This window comes from Vidua chalybeata, chromosome 3 (assembly GCF_026979565.1).
Source record: "Vidua chalybeata isolate OUT-0048 chromosome 3, bVidCha1 merged haplotype, whole genome shotgun sequence".
Lineage (NCBI taxonomy): Eukaryota > Metazoa > Chordata > Aves > Passeriformes > Viduidae > Vidua > Vidua chalybeata.
Genome location: NC_071532.1, coordinates 68,071,416 through 68,099,177, shown reverse-complemented (window position 1 = coordinate 68,099,177; position 27,762 = coordinate 68,071,416). Strand labels below are relative to the sequence as shown.

At 41.9% G+C, this 27,762-nt stretch overlaps 2 protein-coding genes across 3 annotated transcripts in view; one reads left to right on the top strand and one right to left on the bottom strand.

The window, feature by feature from the left end:
• Window positions 1-11,901, top strand: part of CDC40 (cell division cycle 40) — a 37,265-nt gene extending 25,364 nt beyond the window's left edge. The window contains exons 8-15 of the mRNA XM_053938733.1: window positions 237-311; window positions 891-936; window positions 2,260-2,361; window positions 3,620-3,735; window positions 3,818-3,951; window positions 8,507-8,583; window positions 10,019-10,163; window positions 10,912-11,901. Coding sequence (XP_053794708.1) covers window positions 237-311; window positions 891-936; window positions 2,260-2,361; window positions 3,620-3,735; window positions 3,818-3,951; window positions 8,507-8,583; window positions 10,019-10,163; window positions 10,912-11,089 — 873 coding nt within the window. The 3' untranslated portion in view covers window positions 11,090-11,901. The remainder of the gene's footprint in view (window positions 1-236; window positions 312-890; window positions 937-2,259; window positions 2,362-3,619; window positions 3,736-3,817; window positions 3,952-8,506; window positions 8,584-10,018; window positions 10,164-10,911) is intronic.
• METTL24 (methyltransferase like 24) overlaps window positions 5,355-27,762 on the bottom strand; it is a 60,093-nt gene continuing 37,685 nt past the window's right edge. The window contains exons 5-6 of one of the 2 annotated variants that reach the window (XM_053938735.1): window positions 20,986-21,114; window positions 5,355-5,684 (exon numbers count right to left, since the gene is read on the bottom strand). In XM_053938735.1, the coding sequence (XP_053794710.1) occupies window positions 5,661-5,684; window positions 20,986-21,114 (153 nt within the window). In that variant the 3' untranslated portion in view covers window positions 5,355-5,660. Of the gene's footprint in view, window positions 5,685-19,603; window positions 21,115-27,762 lie in introns of those variants that run through there. The other variant, XM_053938734.1, reaches the window with a different exon arrangement.

Here is a 27,762-nt window from a genome sequence, read left to right as displayed (position 1 = left end):
GTTGAAGGAGGTTATATATACAGCTGTTAAAGTGAAACAACTTTTTTCCAGTAGCATGTTTTCAAAATACATCACTGTTTCTAAAATGGAATGTGAGCAGGTTATTTCTTTTCAAGGTACAGTATCTGTATATTTTATGAAGGTAAGCTTTAGCTTTTTGCTTGGAAAAGAGGGCAAATGAACTGAAGAAACTTCTAGATTATCCACTTACTGTTAACTTATGTTCTTATTTACAGGGCGTCAGTGCAGTCAGATTGTTTCCTCTGTCTGGGCACATAATGTTGTCTTGCTCTATGGATTGCAAGATTAAGGTGAGATATTTTTCTGTTTTCATTAATACATTTTATACCATCTGGAATACAGACAGTGCATTTTAGGATATATAAACATTTGGTACTTATACCAAATACCTTTTGTCTGTGTTAGAACAGTGTTAGTTGTTTTTTAATAGCATTTAGAAGGTCACAAGTTTCTCACATTATTGGCTTTGTTGTTATATTAATTCATTTTCTGTGAAGCCTAGTTTTACAACTATCAATAGGTCTCTGCTGAAATCTTTTACTGAAGCATTTGTGGTGTGAACTAATCTTACTTTAGTCCAGCATATATGAACAGAAAGCTGACGTTTTGTTGTTTTTTTTTTTTTTTGTAGCAAACCTTAAGTCATTAAAGTTGGAATATGGCATGAGAGTTTTAGTTATTCTAAGGGAATTTTGCTAACAGGAAGGTGACAGCATTCTAGTGAATTTCTGGACAGATTGTGATTAATTAGTACATGGTATATGTTTGTAATTAATTCTTAAAAGATGCTTGACATATATTTGCACTTAATTTCAGCATCATTATTGTTTAACAATTGACATATTTCCCCCTCATCCTTTTTTTCCTAGCTATGGGAAGTATATGGTGATCGAAGATGTCTACGAACATTTATTGGTAATAGTCTTTTTTAAAACTCATTTATGTCTAGAACAACTTCCTGGAAGAATATGATTTAGGTTAGCTTATTAATTTGTCATAGAGAGGACTTGTGTGCATGCAAGGCAATGGTTGTTCGTAATGATCTTCGCAGTAAGAACTGAAAAATATGTACATTTCTTTAAGAACTTTGTCATTATTCCAAGCAATTTAATGTTGATGTGTAACACCTTACAACCCTTAAAACAAAACATTAGTGTTCTACAGTCATCAATACTTTATGAAAGACTTCTTTTCAAAGGCAAAATTTTGACATGCAATTGCCCCATCTTTGTGTTGAAAGCAGCAGCCCTCTGTATTTAACTGGTGAGGGTGTCTCATGGTCTGATCCTTCCTTCAATAGGTCATTCCATCCATGCTGAGTTATTAGTGCAAAAGCATGGGAAATCTTTTTTAGGTTCAGGTGCGGTCTTTGTTCATGTAACAGGTGCTTTTTAAAGCAGATAGCTGAGAGAGAGAAATACAAACTTCTTAGCAACCTTGAATGCAGAACAAAAGTAGCTGATTCTCCTATTGAAATAGGAACATTTCGAGAACACTGAGTGAATATATGTTGAGTAACAACAAAGAAGTCTTTTTTCACCTCTTATTTCTGATGACAGCAGTGTGGCAATGATGATGGCTCAAAAATGGCTCTCTCTCAATAGACTGCTCTTTCTGAACAGTGTGACTGTTTTTCTCAAAAGGTTCTTATTATCAACCAGATTTGCCTGCCATTTTGTTATATTTCCATTACTTTGTCAATATTTAAACTAAAAAGAATGCAAGTCTGATGTGGTGGTCACCTAAAAGTACTGAGGCTGAGGGGTAGCAAGATTAACACAGATTAAAGCAGTCATAATTTTCTGATCTAATATTTCCCATATTTTAAATGTTTCTCCATTACATGAGTCTCATGTAGCATTTATCTCTCCTCTTTTTCATTAGATGTTGCCATTTATTAGAGTATTTAAAATTTTTTCTGAAGTTCTGCTCATGTATCAATTTATACAAGTTTATACTTGTTTGTCAAGTTGGTTCTGTGCAGTGCTTTTGTTTCTTTCTCCAGTGTTTTAGAGGTGTGAGGGTGTTAGGGAGTTTTATTCTCATAATTCTTTAGGAGTTACTTTTTCTTTCTCACTTGAATTATTCTTTACTAGTTCTATTAAGAACTTCAGTGATTTTCTTCATCTCTTTGCATTGTTAGAGCATTTAACTTGAGTAATATGGGTTGGATTTTTTTTAATTCATTCTAAGTATGAATGGATGAAAGTTTACCATTGCATTTTTTCTATTTTGTAGGACACAGTAAAGCTGTTCGAGACATCTGTTTTAACAATGCAGGCACTCAGTTCCTCAGTGCTGCATATGACCGCTATCTAAAACTCTGGGACACTGAAACAGGTAGGCTTGTATTTGTAGGTGCTGTTATTGGGCACTGTTTTTAATTAATAGTGACTACAAAGATACTTCAGCATTCAGGTTGTTTCCAGTTGTCCTTCATATTGTCTTGTAGTTCACTGTTTTTAGGCTTTCATTGCAGGATAATTAGTCTTTTTTCACATATGTTTTGTTGTTATCTGCAATGGTGCAACAGACATTACCTGTATTTCCTATAGCTTTTTATTTGAGAAGTTTGATAGTTATTTGTAATGCTAGAACAATTTTCAGCCAAAAGATACCTTGTCAAATAATTTAATTGCATGTTTACATTTACAGGCATAAAATTACTCTTTACACCTAAATATGCTTAATTTAGAAAAATTATCTCACTTGGTCTTTTGCTTAACCTTAAGAGCGCTCCAGATAAGAAAAGATGGTGACCTGCTGTATAGAGAGTTGAAGGGTAGGTCTGATGCTCTCATGCCTGGGAGATGTTCTGTAATATTCTGCTACAAATACTTAAGTTTAAAAAAATACAGGATAGATTTTGTCAGTATTCTTTTAAACCAGGGTCTCTTTCTAAGACAGAAAGTTCCCGTGTTTTAAAAAGTTGGTAGCTTTCTGGGTTAGCAGAAATCTAATCATATACAGGTAACAGCTGTTAGAAAGGTGTAAGTCTAATTCTCCAGTGTTGAGTCTGAACTTGTGTCTGAACTCAGTTATTTAGACAGAGCTTTTGGATTAACACGTCTCCTGTAAGTTAGGGATAACGAGTTATCAGGGTATTTGTGGCTGAAGCTAAGAGAGGAGGTCAGGGCTCTATTTTGCAGTTGGATTACTGTTACCCTTTCCTAAGGTTAGTCTTGAATTCTTGCCCAAATTTGTATCTCTTGTTGAGAAGACCTGTGATCCTAAGGAGATACGTTTTGCAAAGACAGTGGTCAGCTAGTGATATCCTGAACCTGTCCTTATGTTCTTGTTATGTCCTGGTGGCATACAGGGTACTGAGCTGTTGTATTGTTGGGGAAGCTGTAGCAAACTTACAGAGCAGTTTGAGTGTGCTTATGTTTATGCTGGTGCATGTGCACAAATGTGAAAGTCTGTCTAATTAAAGAGCAGGGCAAATTCTGCCCTCTAGTTCTGTCAAGGACTTTAAAAGAAGTGTTGTCTGCTCTTAGTAAAGTACTTTTTTTCAGTGTCTGCAAACAACCCATAAGTATCTGCAATCAGCCCATAGCACTTCCAACCTGATACACTATAAATGGGTTTTCTGTTGCAGGGCAATGTATTTCAAGATTCACCAACAGGAAGGTTCCTTATTGTGTCAAGTTCAATCCTGATGAAGATAAACAAAATCTCTTTGTTGCAGGGATGTCAGATAAGAAAATTGTACAGGTATGTCTGCTGAATATTTATTTCTCTAAAATTACTGGTATTTAGTAAAACCAGGTTCTTATTCTGACTTTTTTAATTGTAGTGGGATATTCGAACTGGTGAGATTGTGCAGGAATATGATAGGCATTTGGGAGCTGTCAACACCATTGTGTTTGTGGATGAAAATAGAAGGTTTGTGAGTACATCTGATGACAAGAGTTTAAGAGTCTGGGAATGGTAAGTTTAAAATTTTGAATTTTACCTCAAAGTATATTGTGAGCAAACTGAGAAGAAGAGAGTTCATTTTTAGAAGTACACATAGCACATAGGCCACTGGAGTGTACTGAGTTCTAGCTAGCTCAGGAAAAGCTTTAAAACCCTGTTCTGACTTAATGCTCCAGACACTTCATTGATTTCCTCTTCCCTAAAGAAAACATAAGACAGCCCTATCAGCCTGAAGCACACTGCACTCTGTTAGTGGTCTCTGCTCTCTCCCCTTTCCCCAAGGGTGTATTAGTCTTTAAATTAACTCTTAAAGCAATGTCTGCTCTATTACAATTGGTGTGTGTTGGTTTTGAATGCTTTGAACTTGGATGTCCATAGTATTATATGATACTTGGCCCATGTTTGAAATAACTAGTTTAGTGTATCTCTATTCTGGTTTTCTGTTAGTCTGGCTTTTGGGCAATAATTGGTACACACAGTATGAATACAATAGATGACAAAAAAGGGAGAGTAATAAAAAATAATACAAAATATTTGAAATGGCTTCCAGTTTTTAACATTTAACCTGCAGAGAAAACAGATCACTCCTATCTGAAATGTTTTTCACAAAGTTCTAGGTACTAAGATCTTGAACTTAGAAGATTCTAAGATTTCTTTAGGATTTGAGAATTATTTATTTTTTAAATAATCAAGTCCCATATCTTTAGGTATTCATTTCCTTTTGCTGTTACACATGCAAAGCTGTTGCATAATACAGACACTAGTTCGAGTGACTAATCTGTTTCTTCTTAGCTGCTTGCTTTTTTTTTTCCCCTGTAGCCTAGACAAGAGACTCCAATCTGTGGTATTGGAATGTTACCCAAGCAGCCAGCTAAATCCTCAGCTTGTCTGTGATCGGCTGCAGTCATTGCCAGTAGCAGTGGGAATGACCAAAGTCTGGGAACCTAGGCTTAGGCTAGACATAAAATGCTGTCACCATATGCTGCTCCAAGAAAGCCTCTGTTCAGTACTTCATAAGTAGACTCATGGATTCACTGAGCTCCTTAAAGAAAAATCATTGCAATACCATGTCTGCTAAGGAATGTCTCCTCTTTGCTGAGTGGGAGGATGATCTCGCTTGCACAAATCTGTTATTTCCTTGAGATTGGATTGCCCTTGTTTTATGAGCTTTGTGTGATGGCTTTAATAAATAGTGAAGTGGGTGGATTTAGTCAGTCTGTGGAGAAAAGCAGGAAAGGCAAAAAGGTTCTGGCATGGGAACATCGCAACCTGATTGTTCCAGTAGCAGAAGTTTTTGTCTTCTGAGGAAAAAAAAACATGTAATAGCATTTTGTACACTAAAGAAAGAGCTCCCTTGTTGAAATGATAGGAAACTCGACTCTATGCAATATTCTTTAATGCAGTTGTTAGGAAATTCTTTGGTTGTATAAAGAGCAAATGTAATGCCATCTTCCTGGGCATGACTTGAAAACTTTTCCCCACTACCTACCATAATATATGCTAATTGGTCTGTAAGCATATTTCTATAATTTCAAGATCCTGATTTTTTAAATGCCTTAAAACTAAGTTAATACATTCATTATGGAAGATTTTGGAGTTCAGAAACTTCCATGGCAAATTATTTCTCAAATCCTTTTTTTCTAAGTTAATAAGAAGAATTATTTGCTACTTAGCAGTGATTTGGTTGCTGCACCTTTTGGCACTTTTCTTCGGTATGCTCTTCAGCACAATGTTTCTTCAGTACCCTACAGAAAAAAAGTGGAAATAATTATGACCTGAGAATGGCCTTAAAAGCTAGTAATTATAAGTTGGTCTCATTACTTCATTTCAGTTGTCTAGAGGAATTCTGTAGTGTGTTTTCTAAACACTTTGACTTGGCCAGAGATGGGTAATGGGATGGCATGTCTGACTTCACAGTGAGGAACTCCTGAGACCTTAAGTCTCCTTTCCTAAGAATTCATCCCATGCAAAGATTTCACAGGGCTGTACATAGAATTGCAGTTGGTTGAAAGTTCAGACTTCAAGTATAGTATAGACTCCTGTAGATTATGTAGTTTGTTTAGGAATATTAATGGAAGTATTGAAAATTTGCCTGCTTTTGCATTTCATGTGATTGAGGTATTAAATTTGGCATGGGTATCATATACTGTGTTCTCTCTTCTAGAAGTGCAAAATATTATTTTGTCTTTGTTTTGTATGCATCTGATCCTGCTTGGGTAAGCACTGAAATGATGTGAGCATTTAACTTTGGAGGCTGTTACTGTTTTTTTACCTCCAAGTCAGCCAGCAAAGCAAGAAGCGCGCAGTGGTAATTTAGTTATTATGCTGACAGGCTTTGGAGGCTTGTCATCTCTGTAAATCTGTGCCCCTCAGTGGGTCTTTTCACCCATGGCTCCTGGTAGAGTTAATGTAGTCTCCTGAGAGACATCTTCACGATGTGTAGGTCCCAAAACTGGATTGGCTTGTACTGAGGGTTTGGGTTGGCTTGGTTCTTTTCCTTCTTTTGTTAAAAAGATTTTTCTATCTCTTGCCCGGGCAAGAAGTTGTATCAAAACCCTAGAGTAAAACACTTCTAAATCTTGGCTAGCAGATATAATTTCTGATATTTAAAACTTTTCGGCCTTTGAAATGCTATGAAGTGGGGAAAGGAGTTTAAAATATTTAAATTTTAAGTATTTGTCACAGAAAACAAATATGTCACATGAGTTTTGAGGCTGGGCAACCATGATAGCATCTATGTTGGTAATTTTTTTAAGGGAGCAGGCTGACATTGCTTATTTAGCAATTTGACTGGAAACAAATGCGAAACACAAATGCATCTCTTTATTCTGCCTAATAATTTAATGCAGCATATTCTGCTGCTGTCCTAAGTGTGCCTGGTAGGTACAAACATAAAGCAGAGCTGTTGTGAATAAATTCTAGTAGGTGAACTTGCCTTCATTTTTAAAAGGAGAAGGCAAAACAACCGGTGCTGCATTTAAATTTCTGGCTGCAGAACAATTCAGTATTGGAGATGCATCTTCTGTGATGAGACTTTAATGGGGCTTCCAGTGGGATTGGTTTTACGTGGCATTGAGGACTCCAGAAGGCTGTTGTCTGCAGGACTGTTGAGGTGGGTGGTGGGAGTGGATCAGGGCCTGGCAGTGCTGCAGCAATAACCTTGTGTCCTGTTGCAAATGGAGCTGGAAACATTTTGGGTAGGGTGTGGCACAGGGGCTGTACTTCCTGTGCTGTTGTGTTGATCAGCGTCAGAGATGATGTGGAATCTTCACAGATTTGCTGCCCCACAGCCATCTTAAGTCTACCTGGTTGGAAGCTGGTTATCCCAGGCCTAAAGTGCATGCTTTTATCCATGGAGTGAATTATTAAGTGTGTTGCCCTTCTTATTCTGAGGAGTAAATGATTTTAACTCACAGGAACATTTGTGTCGCTTCCTGACAACAGAGCAGCTCCTCACCCTGCTGCCCCTGTGTGTGTTGCTTAACTCAAGATGATGGGAAATAACTTCCTCCACAATAAAGCAGGATGATAATTACCTTGCTAATGCCAACCATATTGCCATCCAACAAGGCTTGGGCAGCTGAGACAAGGCAGCCACCCACTGTTCTCTGCTCCCAGAGTGTCCCAGCAGCCCTTCTGCTCTGTGAATTAGACAATGAAGTCATAAACATCCCTTTTGTATTAATTAATGTTGCTACAGAACAATTTGCGTGTGCTTTCTGCAGAATACATTAATCAAATCTATTTTCTGCTGGAGGTTTCTTTTGCTTAATGAGAAAGCCATGTACATGCCTTCCTTTTTTTCCAGTCTTCCAGTGCAGGGTATGAGGATTACTGTGAATATGCACAAACCGTTAGTAATTCAATTTCTATAGTCAAAACCAAATGGCAGTTGTGCAGAGTAAGGATTAGACTGTCCTTGTTTTTACTCTAGGCCTTTGTATATGTTAAGGACATGCACTGGCACAGTCTATATGCAATTGAGCTGGGGAGTTCAGTGTTCAGTTCAGCTGTGAATATTTAGAATTGGTTGGCATCCCAGTTGGGAAGGTCAGGAGGGAAAGGGCATGTCAAAGAGATGAGAGAGAGAGAATCCTGTTTTCTTTTCCTTTAAAAAAATGTTTAAAAAGAAGAATTTAAAAAAAGGCAGAAATATTTGAGTTAAAACAAAACTCAAGTCAATAAGATGTTCCAGTAAGATCCATGCATATGTCAGTATGTTCTTGCTATCTAAATAGGAACTTTGTAAGACCTGCAGTTATACTGGAGGCAATAAAGGAACTTTGTGTCACAGTTTTGCTCTTAACAATTAGAATTATGACTCTAATTTAGACTCTGGCTCTTTTGACTGGGGTAAATTCACACTCTCAAAGGTTATGCTTTAGATGGCTCTGCATCTGGAGCTCTAGGGTGGACATTCATAATACTTTTGAGTTTTTGCATATTCTTCCTTTGGATGCCACCATACATTCTCCATGGTTCAGTTGCCACGTAAATCAACTGACTTGAAGCAGCTCTTTGGAACATCTCCATGTCTTCATAAAACACATACTTCTTCCTTTTGCAGGGACATTCCTGTAGACTTCAAGTACATAGCTGAGCCAAGTATGCATTCCATGCCAGCCGTGACTTTGTCTCCAAATGGTAGGTTAACACTTTACTGCCTTCTTAGACCTAATTTACGTAGGCACCTCTTACTGATTATTATCTCTGTAATGTTGCTGTGTTGCATCCTCCTTTCACCCCAGACTAGCCCCTCCCCAGTCACTCTGTGCACTTATTCCAAGATTGGACTGGATCATGTTTTGATTTAAAATTCTAAAGAACAAGTATGTCAAAATGAGGGTTTATATCAGGATAACTGTATCAGTTTAAAATTAGGCCTTCATCCAGACAAGGCAAAAGAACTCTCCATAGAGCTACCATGTGCTCTTTGCTGTATTTAAAATATTAAGAGAAACTACGGAGGGATCTGACAATGGTGGCAAAGTGTTAGGCAAGTTCAGCAGTCCTTGTGGTGCCATTGTTAAAGCAGAAACTCATGTTGTTCACGATCCTGTTCCCTTCTGTTATGAATGTAGTCCAAATAATTCTTGCATAATAGAAATCCCAAATTATCTCAGTGTTTCTGTATGTTAATGTTTCACTGGTGTTTATGTTCTTCAATTAGAACCATGCTGAAGAAGGATAGTTGTTTAGCGCCTCAAGTAATCATTGAAAATCCTTCTAACAGGGCAAAATTCCTGGTATCTATTTTGGCCAAATTTAAATAGCTTTAGTGTCATCATTATTACAGTGTTACCAGACTTGCTGTTAACAGTCCCATTAGGCAGAGTAGAGGCTGATCAACTTGTTGCACAGCCAATGTTATGTTGTCACTGCATAAAACACTTTAAAGGCAGTGACAATATGCAGAGTTCGGGACAGAAGTTTCTGTTCTGGGTATTCTGTAGTACATGATCATCACTGGATTCTCAGGCAGGAGTTAATGCACTGCCAAGATTCAAATGAGATGAAGTTATGATTAGAAAAGCCTCGATTTTTCTTTCACTAAAATATCTTTATTAATTGCATTCCATTAAGGCAGAGAATACTACATAGTTGCAAACTCTTCAGTCTACCTTAGAACTATTTTCCCATAAAGAAAAGAGGGGGTGACTTTAATCTTAGAGTACCCACAAAACAGGTGATCAAGTAGAGTGCAGCTAGATGGATTTTTTCCCCTCACTGAGTTATGTGATTATGTGCACCAGCAAGATTACACAGTTTCTTAAAGACTTAACAGTAAGTCAGTGGGGTTGATGCAGCACATAGCTGGAACAGTCAGAGCTTTAGTGGAGTACTGAGTGCATTTTGTAGGAATACAAGCATCTCAAAGCCTGTCAAACATAAGGTTTCAACTCTTGGCAGTCGTACCAGGCAGAAGCAATATCAACTGTTACCTAGATCCCTGCTACATAATGAAAATCTGGATTAAGTTAGTGCAAGAAAAATTGTCAAAATCTCTGAAAACATCCCAGTTAGGTCTGTTTCTTCAGATGCAGCACCCTGACACCACCTTTGTATATTGCATTTATAGGGAAATGGTTGGCTTGCCAGTCAATGGATAACCAAATCTTGATTTTTGGAGCTCAGAACAGATTCAGATTAAACAAAAAGAAAATTTTCAAAGGTCACATGGTAGCTGGCTACGCTTGTCAAGTGGATTTTTCACCTGATATGAGGTAAGTTTTTGTGGGAATGAACTTCATCTTAAAACTTGGAAGTACAGACACTAAATTTTCTTTTGAATCCCTGCAACAGTCATGAATGCACAATCCAATTAGCTCAGCATCAGGCAGAGCTCCCTTGCCAAGCAGCAAACAGAAAGTTTACTCTTAGCATATGATAAGACCAAGAGAGGCTTCCACATCTGACTCCCATCTTTTTGCATGTGGTGTGCAGTGCAGGGTCTGTTCCCACATTGTGCACTTGTCTGGAGTATCTGGGATTTGAACTCACCCAGTTTCCCCAGTTTGTAGGTCTGGTGTGGCTATCCTCGTTTACTGTTCAGAGAATCATCTTTTTCTTCCTGCTGGCTTAGTAATGTGCCCATACATTTAGTACTGTATGTACATAAGATACAGGTTACTATGAAAACCGGGGAATAACCTCAGCAAACCTGGAGGAAAAAGTGTCTATAATTGTAGAGAAACTTGTGGCACCTTCTCTTGGGTTCCAGTAACACCGTGCAGGGTATAATCGCACTGCTTAGCACATTTACCTCGCAGCTGATGAATCACCTTCTGCAGGACTTGTGTGCTCTTAGAGCACAGCCTGAACGCTAATTCCTTGGTAGGAATGTTTGCAGGCTGTGTCAGATGGGAAGCTCCCTGGGGGAGGCTCTTTTCTGTTGCTCAGTTGCTACTTGTAATAGCATACAAGCAGTCTGCACACATGATAGAACTTTTATTTTTATTCCTGTTAATGCAGCTATGTGATATCTGGAGATGCAGATGGGAAACTAAACATCTGGGACTGGAAGACAACAAAACTCTACAGCAGGTTAAAAGCACATGACAAAGTCTGTATCGGTGCAGTGTGGCATCCACACGAAACATCCAAAGTCATCACATGCGGCTGGGATGGTCTGATTAAACTATGGGACTAAAGAGGAGGCTACAGAGACCAAAAGATGCAAGCCCTGCATACATCTGAGATTAGGGTGCATTCTGCTGTAAGGATGGGTAGACATTTTAATACTGCAGTTCCCAGCTCTCTGTTGTATATATGCAATAAACACCAGGAAATTCAGAAGACTCAAGTGAAAGGATATAGTTCTAAATATGGCATCTGGGAATGAGAAGCTAAGCTGAAGTCATCTGAAGCATGCAGAATCAATCATATGCCAGTTTGTCTTGCCTCTGCTTGTGCAAAACACTCTTGTAAAATAAAATAATTTTAAGAAAAACTACTTTTGTGGTTCTGGCTGTCAGAGAGTTTAAAGAGAAAACCAGTAATTCTGTAACTTTCTTCCTAAGAAGAAATCTTTGGTACCTACTTCAATAGAGCTGGAAAATATAAGCACAAATCCACTTGCTGAGATTTGCTAATTCACACTAGAAATGAAGAATTAATTGGAAGCTAGCAGTTGTCAGATGAACTCTATCAACTGAAGATGCCATTCATAGTCTTAGTTTCTGTCTGTAGAATCATGAGGATATTCACTTTCACTTTTGCAAGTAGTCTTAATTTTCAGGGTTTTCCTCATAATGGTTGTGTGCTGTGTTGTTTTTTTGTCTTCCCATATGCTATTATGTTCCAGTAAGCATGACATATTAAAAAAAAAAACTGAATGTCTTTTTTTCTGTTCGGAATAGTTTGTATTATAAGCCCCGTGAAGGTTTTGACAATTTAATGTATATACATGTCACACTTTTTTCTCTTTAAAGAACTTATTTTTAATAAATCTTTTTATAAAAACTCTGCTTATCTTTGTTCAATTTTTCTGTCTTGCAGTGCCCATATAAAGTATTTCCTACCATTTGGTATTTTAATGTGCAGTTGTATCAATATTCAGGTAAACTCATTCTTTTGCAGTGTTCACTTAAAACTAAGGCAAGTTGGCAGCAGGAGAAAAAAGCCCTTTTGACTCTGTCTGCACTCTTTTTTTGGGCACATAAAAATATATGCATGTAGCAAATTTTATCCCATTGATCAGTCTTTAATTAGTTTTGAATTATACTATATTGTTTACTGTAAATCAAATCACTGCTCAACCATTAGAAAAGGCTAGCAAAGGAGTAATTGCCTTAATTGACAGCAGGATAGAAGCTGAGACGAAGATTCCCAGATGGTTGGTTGTTTTGTGGGTTTTGGGTTGTTTGACTGGATGCAAGAAATTCTGGTCTTTCAAAGAGTGAGTTACACGAGTTAGGCCCTTGTGAGTGAACAGGAAGCTTAAGCATTTTTAGACCAACTCTGTAATGCTGAGCTCGAGAGTCATTCCACTATCAGTCCATGCTGTTGTGTAACTGCACTGAGTTTACACGTTTCTAGTGGGAACTTTCCCATCCCAGCAGCCTTGTGTGCCTGAAAAACTCCACGCTTTCACAAGCACAATCCTGGTGGTAACTGGATATTTATTGCCCAGCCTTGTTCCCATGCAAGTACTGACATAAAAAACAGTAGAGCCTGGAGAGAGAGAGAGGAAAGAGCTAGTCCAGCATGTCCTGCGGACTGATCCTCTGTTGGGAGAGAAAAGGCTGTTCCTCCTTCTCTGCTGTTCAGCATGTGGGTGGGAAAGGGCTGATGCTGTCTTGCAGAGGATGAACTTCTGATGTGCTTTTCAGAGGGAAGGTTTGATTCCTGAGCTGGGAGTTGAGCTCTGGTGTGTGTTATGTGCCAGGTGCTGCTTCAAGAGAAAGTGGGCTGGAGAAATTTGGAACGTATTTTCTCCTTCAAATACATTTCCCAAATGGATATGTGGCGGTGTGCCCTGACTGTTAACAGTTTATATGTATAGGGAAATAAGAAGGAGAAGAGGAATAGAGCTGATAGAAAATCTTCCTACAAGAACATATACTGGCTTTCACATCAGAAACACCTTTCCCAAATGCTTAAAACCATTTAAATCATAATATACAAAATGCTTGGCTGTGTTGTTGGTACTGTGTTTCTCCATGTGTCACCTACCATGCTGAACTTTAGACATATACTTGTAAAATAGTATATGCAAAATATGAAAATAAGTGCTTAAACTCTTGTAGTCATATACTGGGTGTTGTCTTTGGAGGAAAAAAAATGTTTCAATCAATTCTGCTGGAGTTGATGAATTGGGATTAAATGTTTGCAGCAAGCCCATAATTAAAATTACCCTAGAAACTTCTAGATAAAATCCTTTGTCCCTCACAGTTGGTCACCACATTAATCTTTTGTGGACTTTCTCACATCTGCATTGAAGCCTGCAGGGGGAATTTTCATGAGGATAATTCCATCTTGTTGCAAACGGCAAAGCTCATGTTGTCAGCTAGTTTGCTGTGCACAAGGATAGATGTGTGTGTGAGTGAGGTGCGAGTCCAGACTTGCTTTTCCAGCAGCCACCTGGGAGGAGATTTCTTTCTGGGCTAATCAAATCAAATCATGTCCTTCTCTTCCCAATTTCATGTTTGACCAGAAATTGGTCTGTTACAGGGGTTGGTCAGAGCAAGTCTAGGCTGAGACCTCTATGCTGGACTTTGCGTGTGAACAGACAGATCCAGGGAAAAGTCAGCACTGGGAGAAAAGAGTACATTTCAAGATCCCTGGTTAATTTTCCTCAGACATTAGTGGAGAGTGCAGCTTAGTGATTCAAGCTGATGGGAGGTCTCAGGAAACCTGGAAGTGAGTGTGTGGCACTGCCAGAAAGGAACACAGCAAAGCTGGACTGCAGGGCTGCCATCACAGCATTGCTATTTTGTTCCCCTTGATCATGCACCTGCAGATTTCAGAAATGACACGCCAATATGTTGCTGCTTTTATTAATACTGATTGCTTTTATAGCAGAAGTTTTGCAGGTCAGTCAACTATCTCCATCGTTCTTGGAGTTCTGTCTGGGAAAAACTGATAGCCCCTTTGACCTTTTGCCAGCTTTTTCTTGGACTTTTTTCATATGCAAGAGGGGGAAATAGCCCACATATCCTCGTGCATCTTGCTGGTAAGGAGGCTGGCTGTCTTGAAGCAGATGGTCTTGGCATCTGTCTTGCTCAGAGTTTATAATTGTCCCCAGTAAGATAGGGCTGCTCAGTCTTTGCCCTCATTACAAAGAACTAACATCAAAATTACTGTGCATCCAGGAAAGTCCAAGATTGTCTTGTAAAAATCCGATTTTTAGCAGCAGGCAGATGTTCAGTACACTGTTTAATGCTGTGGTGTAACACTGTGGTGTAACGCTGTTTAACCCTGTGCTTTAACAGCTGATTTAAACAGGGAGCCTTGCAGCTCCAGCAGCCCAGTAACATGATGTACTTTCCTTCTTTCTACCAGCTGGTTATTACAAAATCCTGCTCCCATTTGCTAGGAAGACTCCATATGACAAGCAGCCTGCACGAGAGGGAACACGCGGAGAGCGGAGGAGGGAGCGGAGTTTTGCTGGGAAGACTTTATAAACAGTATAACCTATACACCAGAAAAAATTAGTTGCCAGGGAGGTTGTTCCTCTGGAGACTACTTAAGGGACTTGTTACTGTAGGTTGACTTAACTAGCATACACTCAAAATTTTAAGCTCATAATTTGCAGTAAAATATGTCTTTGCTGTTAGGCTTGCTGATAAACAAAACAGACACCATGGCTGTCTTGCAGCACTCAGAGAGAACTACTGGTGGCAGGGTTATGTTTACAGAAGCTGCTTGCAGAATTTAAAACTTTCAGAAACAAGCTGCAGTAGCTTTCAGCAGGCCATGGATCTGTAAATTCACCAGGCACACTGGAAGTTTGTCCTCAGACCTGTTTGTTCTCTTTTATGACAGAATATTTAAAATGTGTTAAATGCACTGAGCCTTTCTGAGCCTCTTTTTGCCCTGCCATGCTTCATGCCACTGGGGGACTGCTCCAATGAAACATTGATGCATTGGTCAGTGGAGTAAGAGGTTCTCATTAGACCTTGGGTTTTTTTTTTTTGTTAATCTGGAAGATGTCAAGGCTAACTGAGCCTGCTTCTCTGGTTTGGGAAAGGAAGACAGCAACACAAATCCTCTGGGGAGTCATTTCAGTAACAGGAACTTTATGGAGCTTCAAGACCACTGACAGTTACCCAGACATAGTTCTGGGAGCTGCAAATCTTTCCCATTCTCCCAGCGTAATTGCCCCATTGGTGTCTTGCTCCTATTCCCCAGCTAAACTCTTTAATTGTGTAATAAGTCTTTCTTTTTTTTGGTGGAGTTTAAACTCTTGCAAAATGATATTAAGAGGAAAAAAAAAAAAAGAAAAATGCCCTGTCCTAGAAGAGTTGTAACAATTTCACCTCCCACCTTAGCTTGCTCCAGGCTGATTTCCCCAAGCACCCCCAGGCCTTTGCTCAGAGCTGTTGCTCATATTTTGCTTTGGCATCCCCATACAGTCCTGCTCTTTCAGCTCCTCCTCATGTACTCTCTCAAACAATAATCCCTTCCAATATTCCTTGGAGATAAAAAGGGAACTCAGACTCTGAAATCATTTGTCAGGCCAGACATCTACAGGCAAAAGAAGGAAGGCCCATTCCCTGGAGTCTCCAAAACCTTGCTGAGTTTTGGCAGAAGAGCTTCCCTGCTGCTAGCTCCTTTCTCTGCCCTGATGCTGATGCTTTGGGAGTACCTTGGGGCAGCAGGACAAGTGGGTTTTGTTTGCTTTTTGTCATTATTCCTCCAATATTAAACAAGTGCAATAGCATTATGGAATATTTCTTTGGATCCTGGATTCTCTTGTTTCTTGGAGCAATTTTTCTTTCATGAAGAAGAAGCTGGAAGTCACTTCAGGGCCTCTCCTGCGTGGTAAGTCAGTTTGAGAGGTCAGCATGGGGTTGTCTGGTGCAGTCCTAGCTCCTGTGTCTTGGCTGCTCCTGGCTGGCATCGGTGGAGAGACACCAGTGGAGAGACACAGGTTCTCTTAAGGCACAGCTGCTGCTCCAGTGCTGCTGGTGCCAGTCAGGCACCGGTCTCCTCCTCCCTACAAGGGTAGTGGCACCACTCGATATCTGCAGGTGGATGCAAGGGTGGGATTCACATTGTTCGTGATTGATTCAGAAATGGAATTTCAAATATAGGTGGGGGGGAGATACCAGGTAAAACACTGAAGCATTTTCATTACTTGCAGAAGTTTTGTACTGTGCATACCACTGCACTTTCCTTCAGAAAACTCGAAGATCTATGTTGGTAATCTACCAAAAAGAGCAGAGACGTGGCACTGATGGTATTCACATTTGAGTCATCCCTTCTAAGCAGTGCAAAGCGGGCTCCTGCTCTCCCTGTGCAAGGTGCTGCCTACTGGGATAAGGGATGTAACATGGGCTGTCTCTGCAAAGGTCTCCTTCTGAAGCAGGTAAAACTTTCCATGAGGTCAAACTGCACCATGAATAGGGACTTCTATTTAAGGGCAGAGATCCATTCATTACTGCAGGTGGTTCCCTTCAAGAGCCAAGCTTGCTCTGCAGATGCTGCCCCTGAAAGCCAGTGAAGGGGGGGCAGGTTTAAATATGTCTCTGAATGTAGGTCAGCTCTGAACTTCCACTGCCACTAAACCAGGTCTCTACTGACTGCAATTAAATGTCACATTGTGTTAACAAGCAGGAAAAAATCAAGAGTGATTTCCTACTGAATAACCCTGAGCATCCTGTCAAGGACAAGGGAGCGGCTAATGAAGCTCATGAAATCAAAGTTTTGTAATGAACCAGATGGTCTCAGCTGTTGAATTATTCACCAGAGAGAATAAGTACCATTTCTTCAGGTGTGCTACTGGGTGATATGTCTTCTTGGCATCTGCCAAGAAAGGCCAGACATATGTTCCCTTTATGCTTTCTTTGTTCTTTCACAGAGGTGCTCGAAGAACAACCTTTCACAAGTCACAATGGGATCAAAGCCTGGGGCTGGAAGAACATGCAATAAATGACAGGTTTTGGAGTGCAGCAGGAGGTCAGATCTTTGTTTAGGCAAATTTTGGAACCTCCAAGGAAGCCAATGTGACATTCAGAAAGGGCCCAGTTTTCCTGGAGGAGTGTATTAGTGTTCTAACAAATTCCCCTCTGTGCTGCCATGGGCTTGCCATGGAAAGCCCATGTTGCAGTATCAGCTGGGATAGTTTGAGGAGATTCACATCTGTTGCTTCTCTTCATTTTCACCAGATTATGGATAGCACCTGTAAGTTCTGATTCACAAATGTGTGTGGTCTATAAATCACTGTGAGCCTGTCTGAAAGAGAAATGCCCTCACCCCCCACAAAAGGATTTGTGTAAGTAGAATTGCCCCTACCCCTGCGTCATCTCTGTGAGGATCCACTTCAGACCAACCTGAAACATCTCCTGGTGGAGTTCTTCAACTGATGCAATAAGGGCTCCACATCAGGAACAAGACCTGTCATTATGTCTCTGTTAGGTGGGGTTGACACTGGCTGTGGCCACTATGAGTAGCCTGAGGACTGGGCAGGAAGGAGGCGCCTGGGCTGGAAGCAATGGACTGGCTGCTCTGGAGAGCTGATGCACGTGCCTGCAGGGAGTGTGGGGAGATGCCCAGTGCACCTGGGGACAGCAGGCCAGGAGCATGGGGGGACAGCAGAGCTGGGCAATACCTGTAATGGTGATGCTGAGCAGAGCTGAGGCTGAGTCTGACTTCCTCCATGGCCATGAAGTTCCCAGCCTCCAGGCTGTGGCTACAAGGGCAGAATGCCCTGTCCACACTGGTTTTAATGGTGCTCTCTGTACCCAGCCCTTGGAGAAGGGGGAAGCTGTGGTGATTTCTGTGCAGGTGTGATCTGGGAAGAGTTGTGGAGTGCAACACTGGCACGTGGTTACTGCATGGAGATGATGTCTGAGTAGGTCAGGGGCAATTGTGCCTGGGTATGGCAGTGGGTAGACACAGACCCCACAGAACATCCCTCAGCACCAGCCTGTCCACTGCAGCAGTCAGCCAGCACTGGCTTGTGTCCCTGGGCACGTACCCGGCAGCTCAGTCATTAGGAGACAGGAATTGAATTCATTGGAAGGTCTGTCCTTTAGGTAAAAGAGATCAATAACAGAGAAGGGGTAAGGGCATAAAAGCAAGACCTCAGAAAGGAAAGCTGTAACTCTGCTCTAAGAGATGTGAAGTAGAAAAGCAGAGAGTGCATTAAATAAGCACTGTTCATTTTCTTCTACAATATCACATAACTACCTCCAGAATGATAAATGGCTTTTATCTACCCTGTATTAGAGATAAGGTTTTCTTTAAAATTACCATAGTTATTGGAATCTTTTTTATCAAAGATATATTTGCTGTATCCTGAAGTGTTTCTGACACTACCTGGCAATCCTAATCAAGAGATTACCTAAGCATTTATTAAACTCCCTTACTAACCAAAGAACCAGGATGGACCTCTACTCCACTTCTGTAATTTGCATATCACCATATTACTTCAGGGAAATAAATGATGGAAGATGTGCTTCCGTTTTCTGAGAGATGTTGTGTAATTTATTTTTTAACCTCTACCTACTGGTTTCTTAAACAAATGATAATAAGCTACTAGGCTACTTACTCTAAGACTAGTTAGGAGGAAAAACCTGCACAGTGCTAGAACCCATATTTTTATGCTTCATTAATAAATCAGGACTTGCAGCTGGACTTTTGCCACCCCGTTATTTGAAAAATGGGAGTTGAGCCATTCTGTGGTGCAGTGAGCGTGGCCATTCCAACATGCCAGATATTAGTTCAGGAAACCCTGGCAGTCTCTTGCATTTTGATGTATCTCCTCATGGCTCTGCATTGTTAAACAGCTTCAGTACTTAATGTACGAGGGTTGTAGCAAGGCTGGCTGTCACAAAGAAGGTATTTCTTACTCATTTTTCAGAGGCTGTGGATATCTTGGACTGGGCTTCACCTGGTTCAGGGATTGCAATAGGTAGCTCAGCCCTGAGGAAAGTGCTTTGCCCAGCATCTTGGACGTGGGGAATTCAACACATCTGCATCAGGTCATCTTGGTTTTGATGCAGAGCTGAGGACATGGTGGGCACCCACAGTGCCCTGCCCTGGGTGTCTGCAAAGCCCTGGGCCAGTGGGATGTGCAGGAGCAGAAACAGGAGCTACTTTTATAGAATCATAGAATACCTCAAGTTGGAAAAGACCCAATAAGGATCATCAAGACCAACTCGCTGCTCCTCATGGAACCTAAAACTAAACCAGGTTAGTAAGAGAGTCATGCAGAGATTGCCTGAACTCTGACAGGCTTGGTGCCATTACCACTTCCCTGGGAAGCCTGTTCCAGTGACTGACCTCCTTCTCGGTAAAGAACCTTTTCCTCATAACCCATCTGAACTTCTCCTGACACAGTTTCATTCCATTTTTTCATGTCCTGACACTGATCACTGGAGAGAGGAGATCAGCATCTCTCCCTCCACCACTTTTCTTGATGAAGCTGTAGACTTGGAGAAGTCAGAAACCAAAGGCAGTTAAAAAGTCCACATACCAAAGACACGAAAGTGACATCTTGTATTTTAATGAAAAGTTTAATGTCAAAATTCATCTAAAGATAAAAAAAAATCCAACCTGCTATATATTTTTTAGCTCCCCCCATTCCTTAGCTCTTTGGGAAATGTCAAAGGCTCCCAGGGGCACTGCAGACAATCCACATTCCAAGAGAGCCCCAGCACAGCTGCAGTCCAGGGCACCAGCTTGGGTTGCCACCTCTGCCAGCATCAGTGCAGATCCAGAGTCCAGCTTCCTTATGCCAGGGAGAGGCAAAGTGGTGAGGCACAGCACTGGAAAAGGCACTGGAAATGTTCAACTAAACCCCAAAAAAAAAAAACAGGTTGCACTTTCATCTCTTATATATATCTCACTAGATCAAAAACAAATTGCTGCAGCCATTGCATGAGTAATTTCAGTCAAGTTGCTCTTTGAGCAGATGAACTAGAGAAGCCCTGTCTTCTGTGGCTGAAGCTCTTGTAGGTGAGGAAGAGGAGCGCTGGTGGCAGCTTATCCAGCAGCTGAGTGTCTCTGTCCCACCGTCTCCTGTGTCACTTTCTGCAGCCTGACTAGCTTAAAAAACCTAAGTCAGGGCATTCAGAAGCTGCTCAAAGAAATAGGTAGGAATTTAATTTGGTGGTGATTTCTGTCTCTGCCAAATTCAGCTGAAATTTGCCAGTGGGTTCAAGAGCATACCTGTTCTTGCCTAAAGTTTATTCCATAGGAAACAAGGCCAAAGTAAAAAAGGTGCAAATCAAAGATGATCACTTTACAGAGAAGTAACACTTGACACTTTCTTAAAAAGACACCTCATCACAAGCAATCTCCTGCCCAAGGGCCGGTCCAGCTCAGCCAGCAGAGCTTCCTAGGGCAGCCCCAGAGGGATGCCCTCCTTGCTGGCATGCTCAGGCATGGGGCAGCCTGGAAAAGCCAAGCTGGAGCAGACAGCTGCAGCTCCCCTAGAGCTCCCCCAGACAAACCTTTACAGAACCTCTGTCCTCTGGGACAATGTACCCACTGGCAAATATATTGCTATACAAATCTGCACCATGTATCTTTTCCTGGTGCCAGTTCTTTTGACAACACATAAAAGCCAGTTCATTTTGTTAGCAGTCACTGCGTGCATATTTAGCAACTTTAGCCAGTGACACCAAAATCCTCTTCAATAACACTACGGGGCCAGATGGCTCGCAATCACACATCATCAATTCCTGTCTGCTATTTCCATCTTGTATTTACCCAGCTCAGTGTGTAACAGCTACTGGCGTTGAAGGCTTCCTTTTTCAGAAACATCTGTGGTTTTGATAAGTCTTTGTAGGTATGGAAAAGCCTGAAGTCCTTCAGCTCCAGTTCTCGGAGCAGACTGTACCAGTACCGCACCACGGTGCTGTCATTGCCACTGACCTCAAACCCAGGCCAGTGGATGTGCACCTCAAAGACCAGCTGTCCTATCTGCTCAACAACATCTTCCAGGATTAGATTTTCCAAAATTTTCCACTCGGCGCTCTCCACGTCTGCCTTGAGGACATCAATCTGCAACAAAAGCACCATTACTATGTGAAAACGAGAAACTTTGCAGTTATAGTAACATTTGAGGCCAGCGTTGGCCATTTTTCAATACACAGATATTAATTTGGTATTAAAAAAATAAATCAAAATGTCTAGGAGGACTAACACAGGCAATACATAGGGTTTCATGCTTGACTGTTCACAGCCCTTTTCCTCCTGCCTCCAATTCATGGTGGAAAAGCTGCATATTCCAAGCGCCTCCTATAACCAAAGCATGTTACTGGTTCCTTCACAATTCTTGGGTGGCATCACAGCTATGAAAAAAATAAACAGAACCAAACAACAGACCCAAACCCACTAACAGAGATTACCTGCATAGTAGAGTGCTCATGAGCCACATGCTACATGCATCACATAAGTGCAAGAGAAGACCAAAGCACAAAACGAACGCTGTGAACAGCTCAAGTGATCAGCTGCCCTTGGCCAACCTGCTGGCTGAAGCTTTTACAGGCATCACTACAGATGCCTAGAGAAACAAAGGATAACTATGCAGAGTCTTCAGGATTTTAAGGGCAGCTCCTCCAAAGGAAAGGCATAGCAGAGAAGAAGATGTGAAGGTGTTTGAAAGGAATAACAGATCTAACACAAAAGTGCCGCATTCTAGTTTTAGATAATTATTTAATTTTGTAGTGAGATATTCAGCAATCCAACTTCTCACAGACCAACACAACTGGGAGTTGACTTTGTTTGGAGATTAGCTGGGGAGGGGAGCTGATGCTTTAACATAAAAAGAGCATTTCATCACCATTTCACACCTGGTAGAAAACAATGACCATAGTGCAGCAGTGGTCACAAGCTGCAGAGCTCAGCTTGTTTTCCAGAGCCCAGCAGGGGAAAGTCCTACCCTGTGAGAGTAGGGTTTGCCTGTGCCAGTTCCACCTGAGCTGATGCTTCTGCCCATCTGCTCAGACTCAAGATGGGTTTGAAGTGAAAAACTGAAGACTTTATTTAGTCAAGAATTCCTAAAACAAAAACAAAAACAAAAAAACACAAACAAACAAACAAAAAAAAAAAAACCACCCAAAAATCAAACCAAGGAAAAAAACCCCAAAATAAAACCAACAAAAACCCAAAAACCATCAAAACCCCCAGATTCTCTCTGGCAGTCTACCTTAACCATTTGTGACAGTATCAAAAAAGGCACCTGTGCAGGTATAGAAGAGAGATTTGGGCAGGTAATGTAAAAGCATTTCCAAGGCAACTGTTCTCCTAAGCTGCCCCATCCCAGGGCAGCTAGCTGGTGTCATGCATGTCATGCCCCATCTGTGGGGTTCACAGACCCCTCTGCCCTGGTTCAGCACAGCTCTGGTTGTACATCTCCAGTACAACATATGCTTTGCATGGGCCATGGCCAAGAAACCACAGGGCCATGGCAAGGGGTGGCCATATCCACCTTCCCTCATTCCATGGAGGTGCCAGGGGCTGAGGTGCTGGGGTGCAGAGCTCACAGACACGTCAGCCCTCCTCAGGGGCTGTGCCCCAGCACTATGGATGGGCATGGCACGGCAAGAATCTGTGGATTCCAAGGACACTTGCCCATTCGGTTCTTTATCTGTAAAACAAGGGTGTTAATCACCAAATAGGGGTTGAGAACGTGAAGGGCTGCGAGACTTGGGTGGAAGAAGCTGTAAAACAGCTGGAAACAAAACACCACATTTTCAGAGCAGGACTTGAATGAGGTCCACAGTCACAGAGGGAATCATAATAAGCCAGGCCACTGCTTGTCTGCTCATTAAGAAGGCATTGTGCCTCCTTCACTCTGTAGGAGGCAGGGGGCCAGTGGAAAAATGACAGAGGGATTGTGGAATTAAAGCCTGTATTGTGGTATGTGTGCATGGGGAGCAGAAAGGAAGGTTGCACAGACAACCTTAGCTCTGGTATTTCCTAACTTGCCTCTCTAACAAAGAGCCTGTCAGTCTGTCCATCCGCGGGTCAGTGAAACAGTTGAACACAGCGCTCCTTTGGGTTCAAGGGGAGGCTGAATTTAAATGATGCAGCTCATGGCATTTCAGCTGGTGGGTGAGCTCACTTGTTTTCCTTCATACATTTAAACTGGTTATTTATTTTGCAAATACCAACTCATATCTCTACCTGTAATGCCGTTTTGCAGGCAGCTGGTTCCACACGGGTGCAATTGCCACAGGACCACACTGCCGCACTTAAGAAACCACAGATTTTTATCTCTGGGAGACTTATGTAACTTTGAAAGCAGACAGATTATTCAAACCTTTTTTTTTTTCTTGGGGGGAGGGAGTAGAAGGATAGGGGAAGAAATGTTTCTAGGCATTTGGTTTTGTTTTCCCATGATCTTACTTTATGGCATCAGTAGGACATCTTTTTCCCATGGTAATGTTTCCAGTCCTTCAGGTTTGTTTATTTTTCTTTTGTGACGCTAACTGCTGCTCTGGCTGCTCAGCAGGCACTCTGCATGCTCTGTGCTGTATTTGCAAAATTGATCTGAAAAGTGGCTGTTAACCAGTGTTTCAGTAGGAGAAAATGAGTTACCACAATAATAGCTGGAACACATAATGAAATGACCAGAAAAGAAACACGAGGCTAGTGGAGATGTGCTGCATACACAAACCAGGGGCCTTTGTTGCTCTTAGTGCCCTGCACTGCTCAGAAACCTGGAGGGAGGAAGGTACCTGTCTCAACCCATCAACTTTCGTGACTGCCTTCCAGGCAAGGTGTCCCTCTCTGCCCAGAGTCTCCAGTGCATGCCATGGATAGTGTAAAATGAATGGCAGAACAGCTCTGTTTAGGCATATCTGAGCAAATTACAAGCATCCTGCTAACACCAAAATGCAAGTTTTGTGATGATTAGACAGCCCAGCAGTTATTTACCATCAGTGATAAGCAGTGCACTACCGATAAGAAATGCACTACCACCTTCCAGTTGCCTTGATCCAAAGTGCCAGTGAAAGGATTAGTGGACAAATCTATAAATTCAGAGCTCTAATTCACCCGGGAGCACAGCTGGAGATGGCTGCTGTGAATAAATCCTGGAGGGCAAAGATCTACAGTGCCTGAAGGTAAAGTATGGCAGTGAGTTTCAAGCACTCAAAAAGGCTGGTTCCTCTTATCTTCTACAAATCCTCTTATCCTCCATAAACTAACTAGGTTATCACAGAAAAGTAAAAAATGTGAATTTCAGAATATTTTCTCAGTTTGGCTCCCTTGAAAAAGCACTGCAGCATTGTACCACTTACACTTGGAGAAAAAAAAAAAGGTGGGGGGCTATGCTTATGCACAACCAGGCATATAAAATAGCTGAAAAAATTGTGTTTTACTTAGTGAAGGTCAACATATACTGTATGAAGGCTCATTTCTTCTTTTTAGGGTAATGACTTGTTACAAGTGTGCATCATTTCCTAAAGCAGAGATCTGAGCTCTGTTCACCTTGACCGCTTTTGAAATACCAGGGTTAAGGGGGATTTCAGGCTCTGTGCTGCCCCGTGGGCATCATTTAAAGCTCCCCATGGAGAAGAGTCAATTGAGAGTGAGTAGCTGGAGGAAGCAATTTTGCTGTATTACTTCCAGCATGAGCTCAGCATGTGGAAGTGGAAGCCAGGAAAGGCAAAACCAGCAAATGCAAGTCAGGTACAGAGGATCCCTCCAGTTCTGTGGGAGCAGGCAGTGTAATCTTGGGAGGAGGGAGAGGAGAGCTGGCTACAGCTTTCAGGCACAGGGACAGAGCTCAGAACCACCCCAGCCTCCTGAACTGCAGGGCTGCTCCCATAGTGCGAGAGAAAAATATTCCTCTGCTCTGGCTCCCTGTGATACCAGGCTACCATTTTGACATCAGCTGTACAGCAAGAAAAAGTCTTGATGCTGGCTTGTGCATCAGTTTTTCCCCTCTCTTCCCAAGTACAATTCTCTATTCTCAGAAAACAAAACTCTAGAAAAAATTGTTTAATTTACATTTTTATAACATGTCTTTGCAGGTAACAGCAGGTGCTTGGGTGTGTTCTGTTTAACTGTAACTTCCCTCTTATCCTTTTCCCACATGCAGATTTTCAGCATGAGACTTCCCTCATTTTCTTTCCTCTCAAAATGCATCCATAGCTCATCCTCACCAGCAGGAGATGGCTTGGATGTAAAGTCTCTTTCATTCCCTTTTATTCTGAGTGAAGGCTGTAATTGATGGCAGCCAGGATGCCACATAACCTAATAGCAAATTAAGCTCCCAGCAGCTCGTGGCTGTCTCTTCCCATGCTCTCTGCAAGCGGTGGGAGGGGGAAACATCCTGCCTCTCTCTCAGCCATCCGCTGGGGAGACCAGGACTGCTGGGGGCCTGGCCAGAGCAACACGGGTGCTGAAATCAGGAGAAAAGTCAATCACCACTGAGCAGTGATGTGCAGTTCCAACCGGCAGCACTTCTCTTTCAAATTACTTCCCTTCCTTCCTGCTCACATTTACACCTCTCTTGGTGGTCTGTACAGCCAGTTTCAAATTGGCTCTGGAACAAATGTGTCATTTGAGATTATACACTCTCAGTGTGACAGATCGGGCACATCTTCAAGAATCTGCTTAAGGCATCAAAGTCACAAAGCTGATTTGTGCAGTTGGGTGCTTACAGGGTCTTTGGTCTTTTTTTACAGTAAAGAGCAACTGTCCAGTTGAAGTTACTCATACAACGTACACATCACTGAAACAGAAAACCTGCAGTGAGTGCAGGCAAGCTTCGTACCTCTGCTCTCACCACTGATTCTCCACAGCCTCACAAGTGACAGTCCTGGTCAATACAGGTCCTCTCAGTTCTGGTGATGTACTTCCATGAACCCATTACACAGCAGGAGCAGGATATTAAGTAATACTATGTTTACATCTTAAATCAGAAAAAATGTTTCAAAATAATATTTTAAAAACTTATTTAACTTTCTCACAGCCAACTATCAGTACACAACAGCTTGCCAGATGCAGTAATGACCCTAGACAAATGCACCCATCCAAAAAGCCCACCCAGCACATGCAGGAGGCATCAATCTCAGCTGGGTGCTTAGGAGCACTATGAGCACTTTGCCCATGCTCACCCATGGGGGACTGCTCCAAGGAAAGATCAATGCTGGCATCCCAAGTGTTTCCTTCCCACAGCCTCAGAGCCCAGGTCTGGGGACAACCTGGCACTTTAACTCCCCAGCTCTTCCCTTGGTCTCTGATGCCAAGATATTTCCCATATACTCTCTCCATCTGGAAGCAATTTCTCTCTGAGGACCCATTACAAAATAAAAGATACATAGACCCCATCCAGTCCAGTTAACTGGACCAGTTAAGCAATGCCTCTTACTCCAGTGGACAGGCAGAGAAGAAGAGACCTTTTAGCTGGCAGAAGGCTCCTTTTTGTCCTTTGTTTTGTCCTTTTGTCCTTCTAATGACACTTTACCAATGGACAACAATCTTTGGACAAACAACCCCCAGATAATTTACAAGATCATGGCCTGAAATCCTTTCTCCCTGGCTGCATTTGCTCAGGAGGTCACAGGTTTTCACCTGTAGCATTCTGTCACCACAAACATCAGTTTTTCGTCATGGGACGAGTTCTTGGCATCTCTCCTATTTTGTGTTGGACACTGGACTAGTCTAAGACAGCAGGTCACTTGTTAATCATCTTCTGGTCATACAATAATACAGGTCCCCAAGCCTGAATTGATTTTCAGACAGGTTTGATGGGTTTAGCTAGCTCTACACTACAATGATCTTGAAGCCAGACATCTTGCCTAGCTTGCTACCCAGCAAGACCAAGGTTCCTGTACAGTGTGACCCAGAGAACAGACTCTACAAACCCGCTGCATGGAGCAGACACACACTGCACATGGATGTGGCTGAGGGAGAAGACCTTCCCCTCACAAGAAAAACTGAGCATCAAAGATCTTTGTTCCCCATTTCTTTAAACTGAGACTAGTCTCCAGAGCAGGCAACAGGAACCTCACCACTCACTAGCTGAGGACTGCAAGTGATGCTTTCCCAGAGGAAATGATGAAAAGTCACCATGAGGACATAAGCCCTCAAACATTGACTTCCTCACCTGCTCTGAGTGGCAGCAGCTCACAAGTGTGTGCCTCTGCTCAGAAACACTGCTCCAGCTCCCATTTGCACCTGTTACCTTTTGCAGTTCCCATGTGTCGTGGGGACAGGACATTTTCATGCTCATTATCCCAATCGTGGTTTCTGTTCCCTGTCCTCAGTTTGTTTTGTCTTCCTTCCCCCCCGCCCCGGGCTGGCTGCTGGCTTGCTGCTTTTGCTTGCTGCTTTTGCTTGCTGCTGGCTGCCTGCTTTGCTGGCTCTGTTTTCCTCTCTTTTCTCTCTGCTTTTCGCTGGCTTGCTTTTTTTGCCATTTTTTTTTTCCTTTTCCGAACCCGGTGGTGGGGGGAAGTTGCAGAGGGTTTGGTTTCCTATAAGGGGCTCCTTTGGAGGTGTTTTCCCCTAATTTGTCCTAAACCAGGACACCATGGCTCTCCTGCTGCACGCTAAAAGATGAAAACAACCCAGACCCATCACCTAGTCCTTCAATCCAATGTCTAAGTAGGAAAAATCCCATAAGGGGTTTGCAGAAACCCTGACTTTAAATAATTTAACAGTTTGATCAGCTGCAAAAGCTCTGCTTGCCAATGC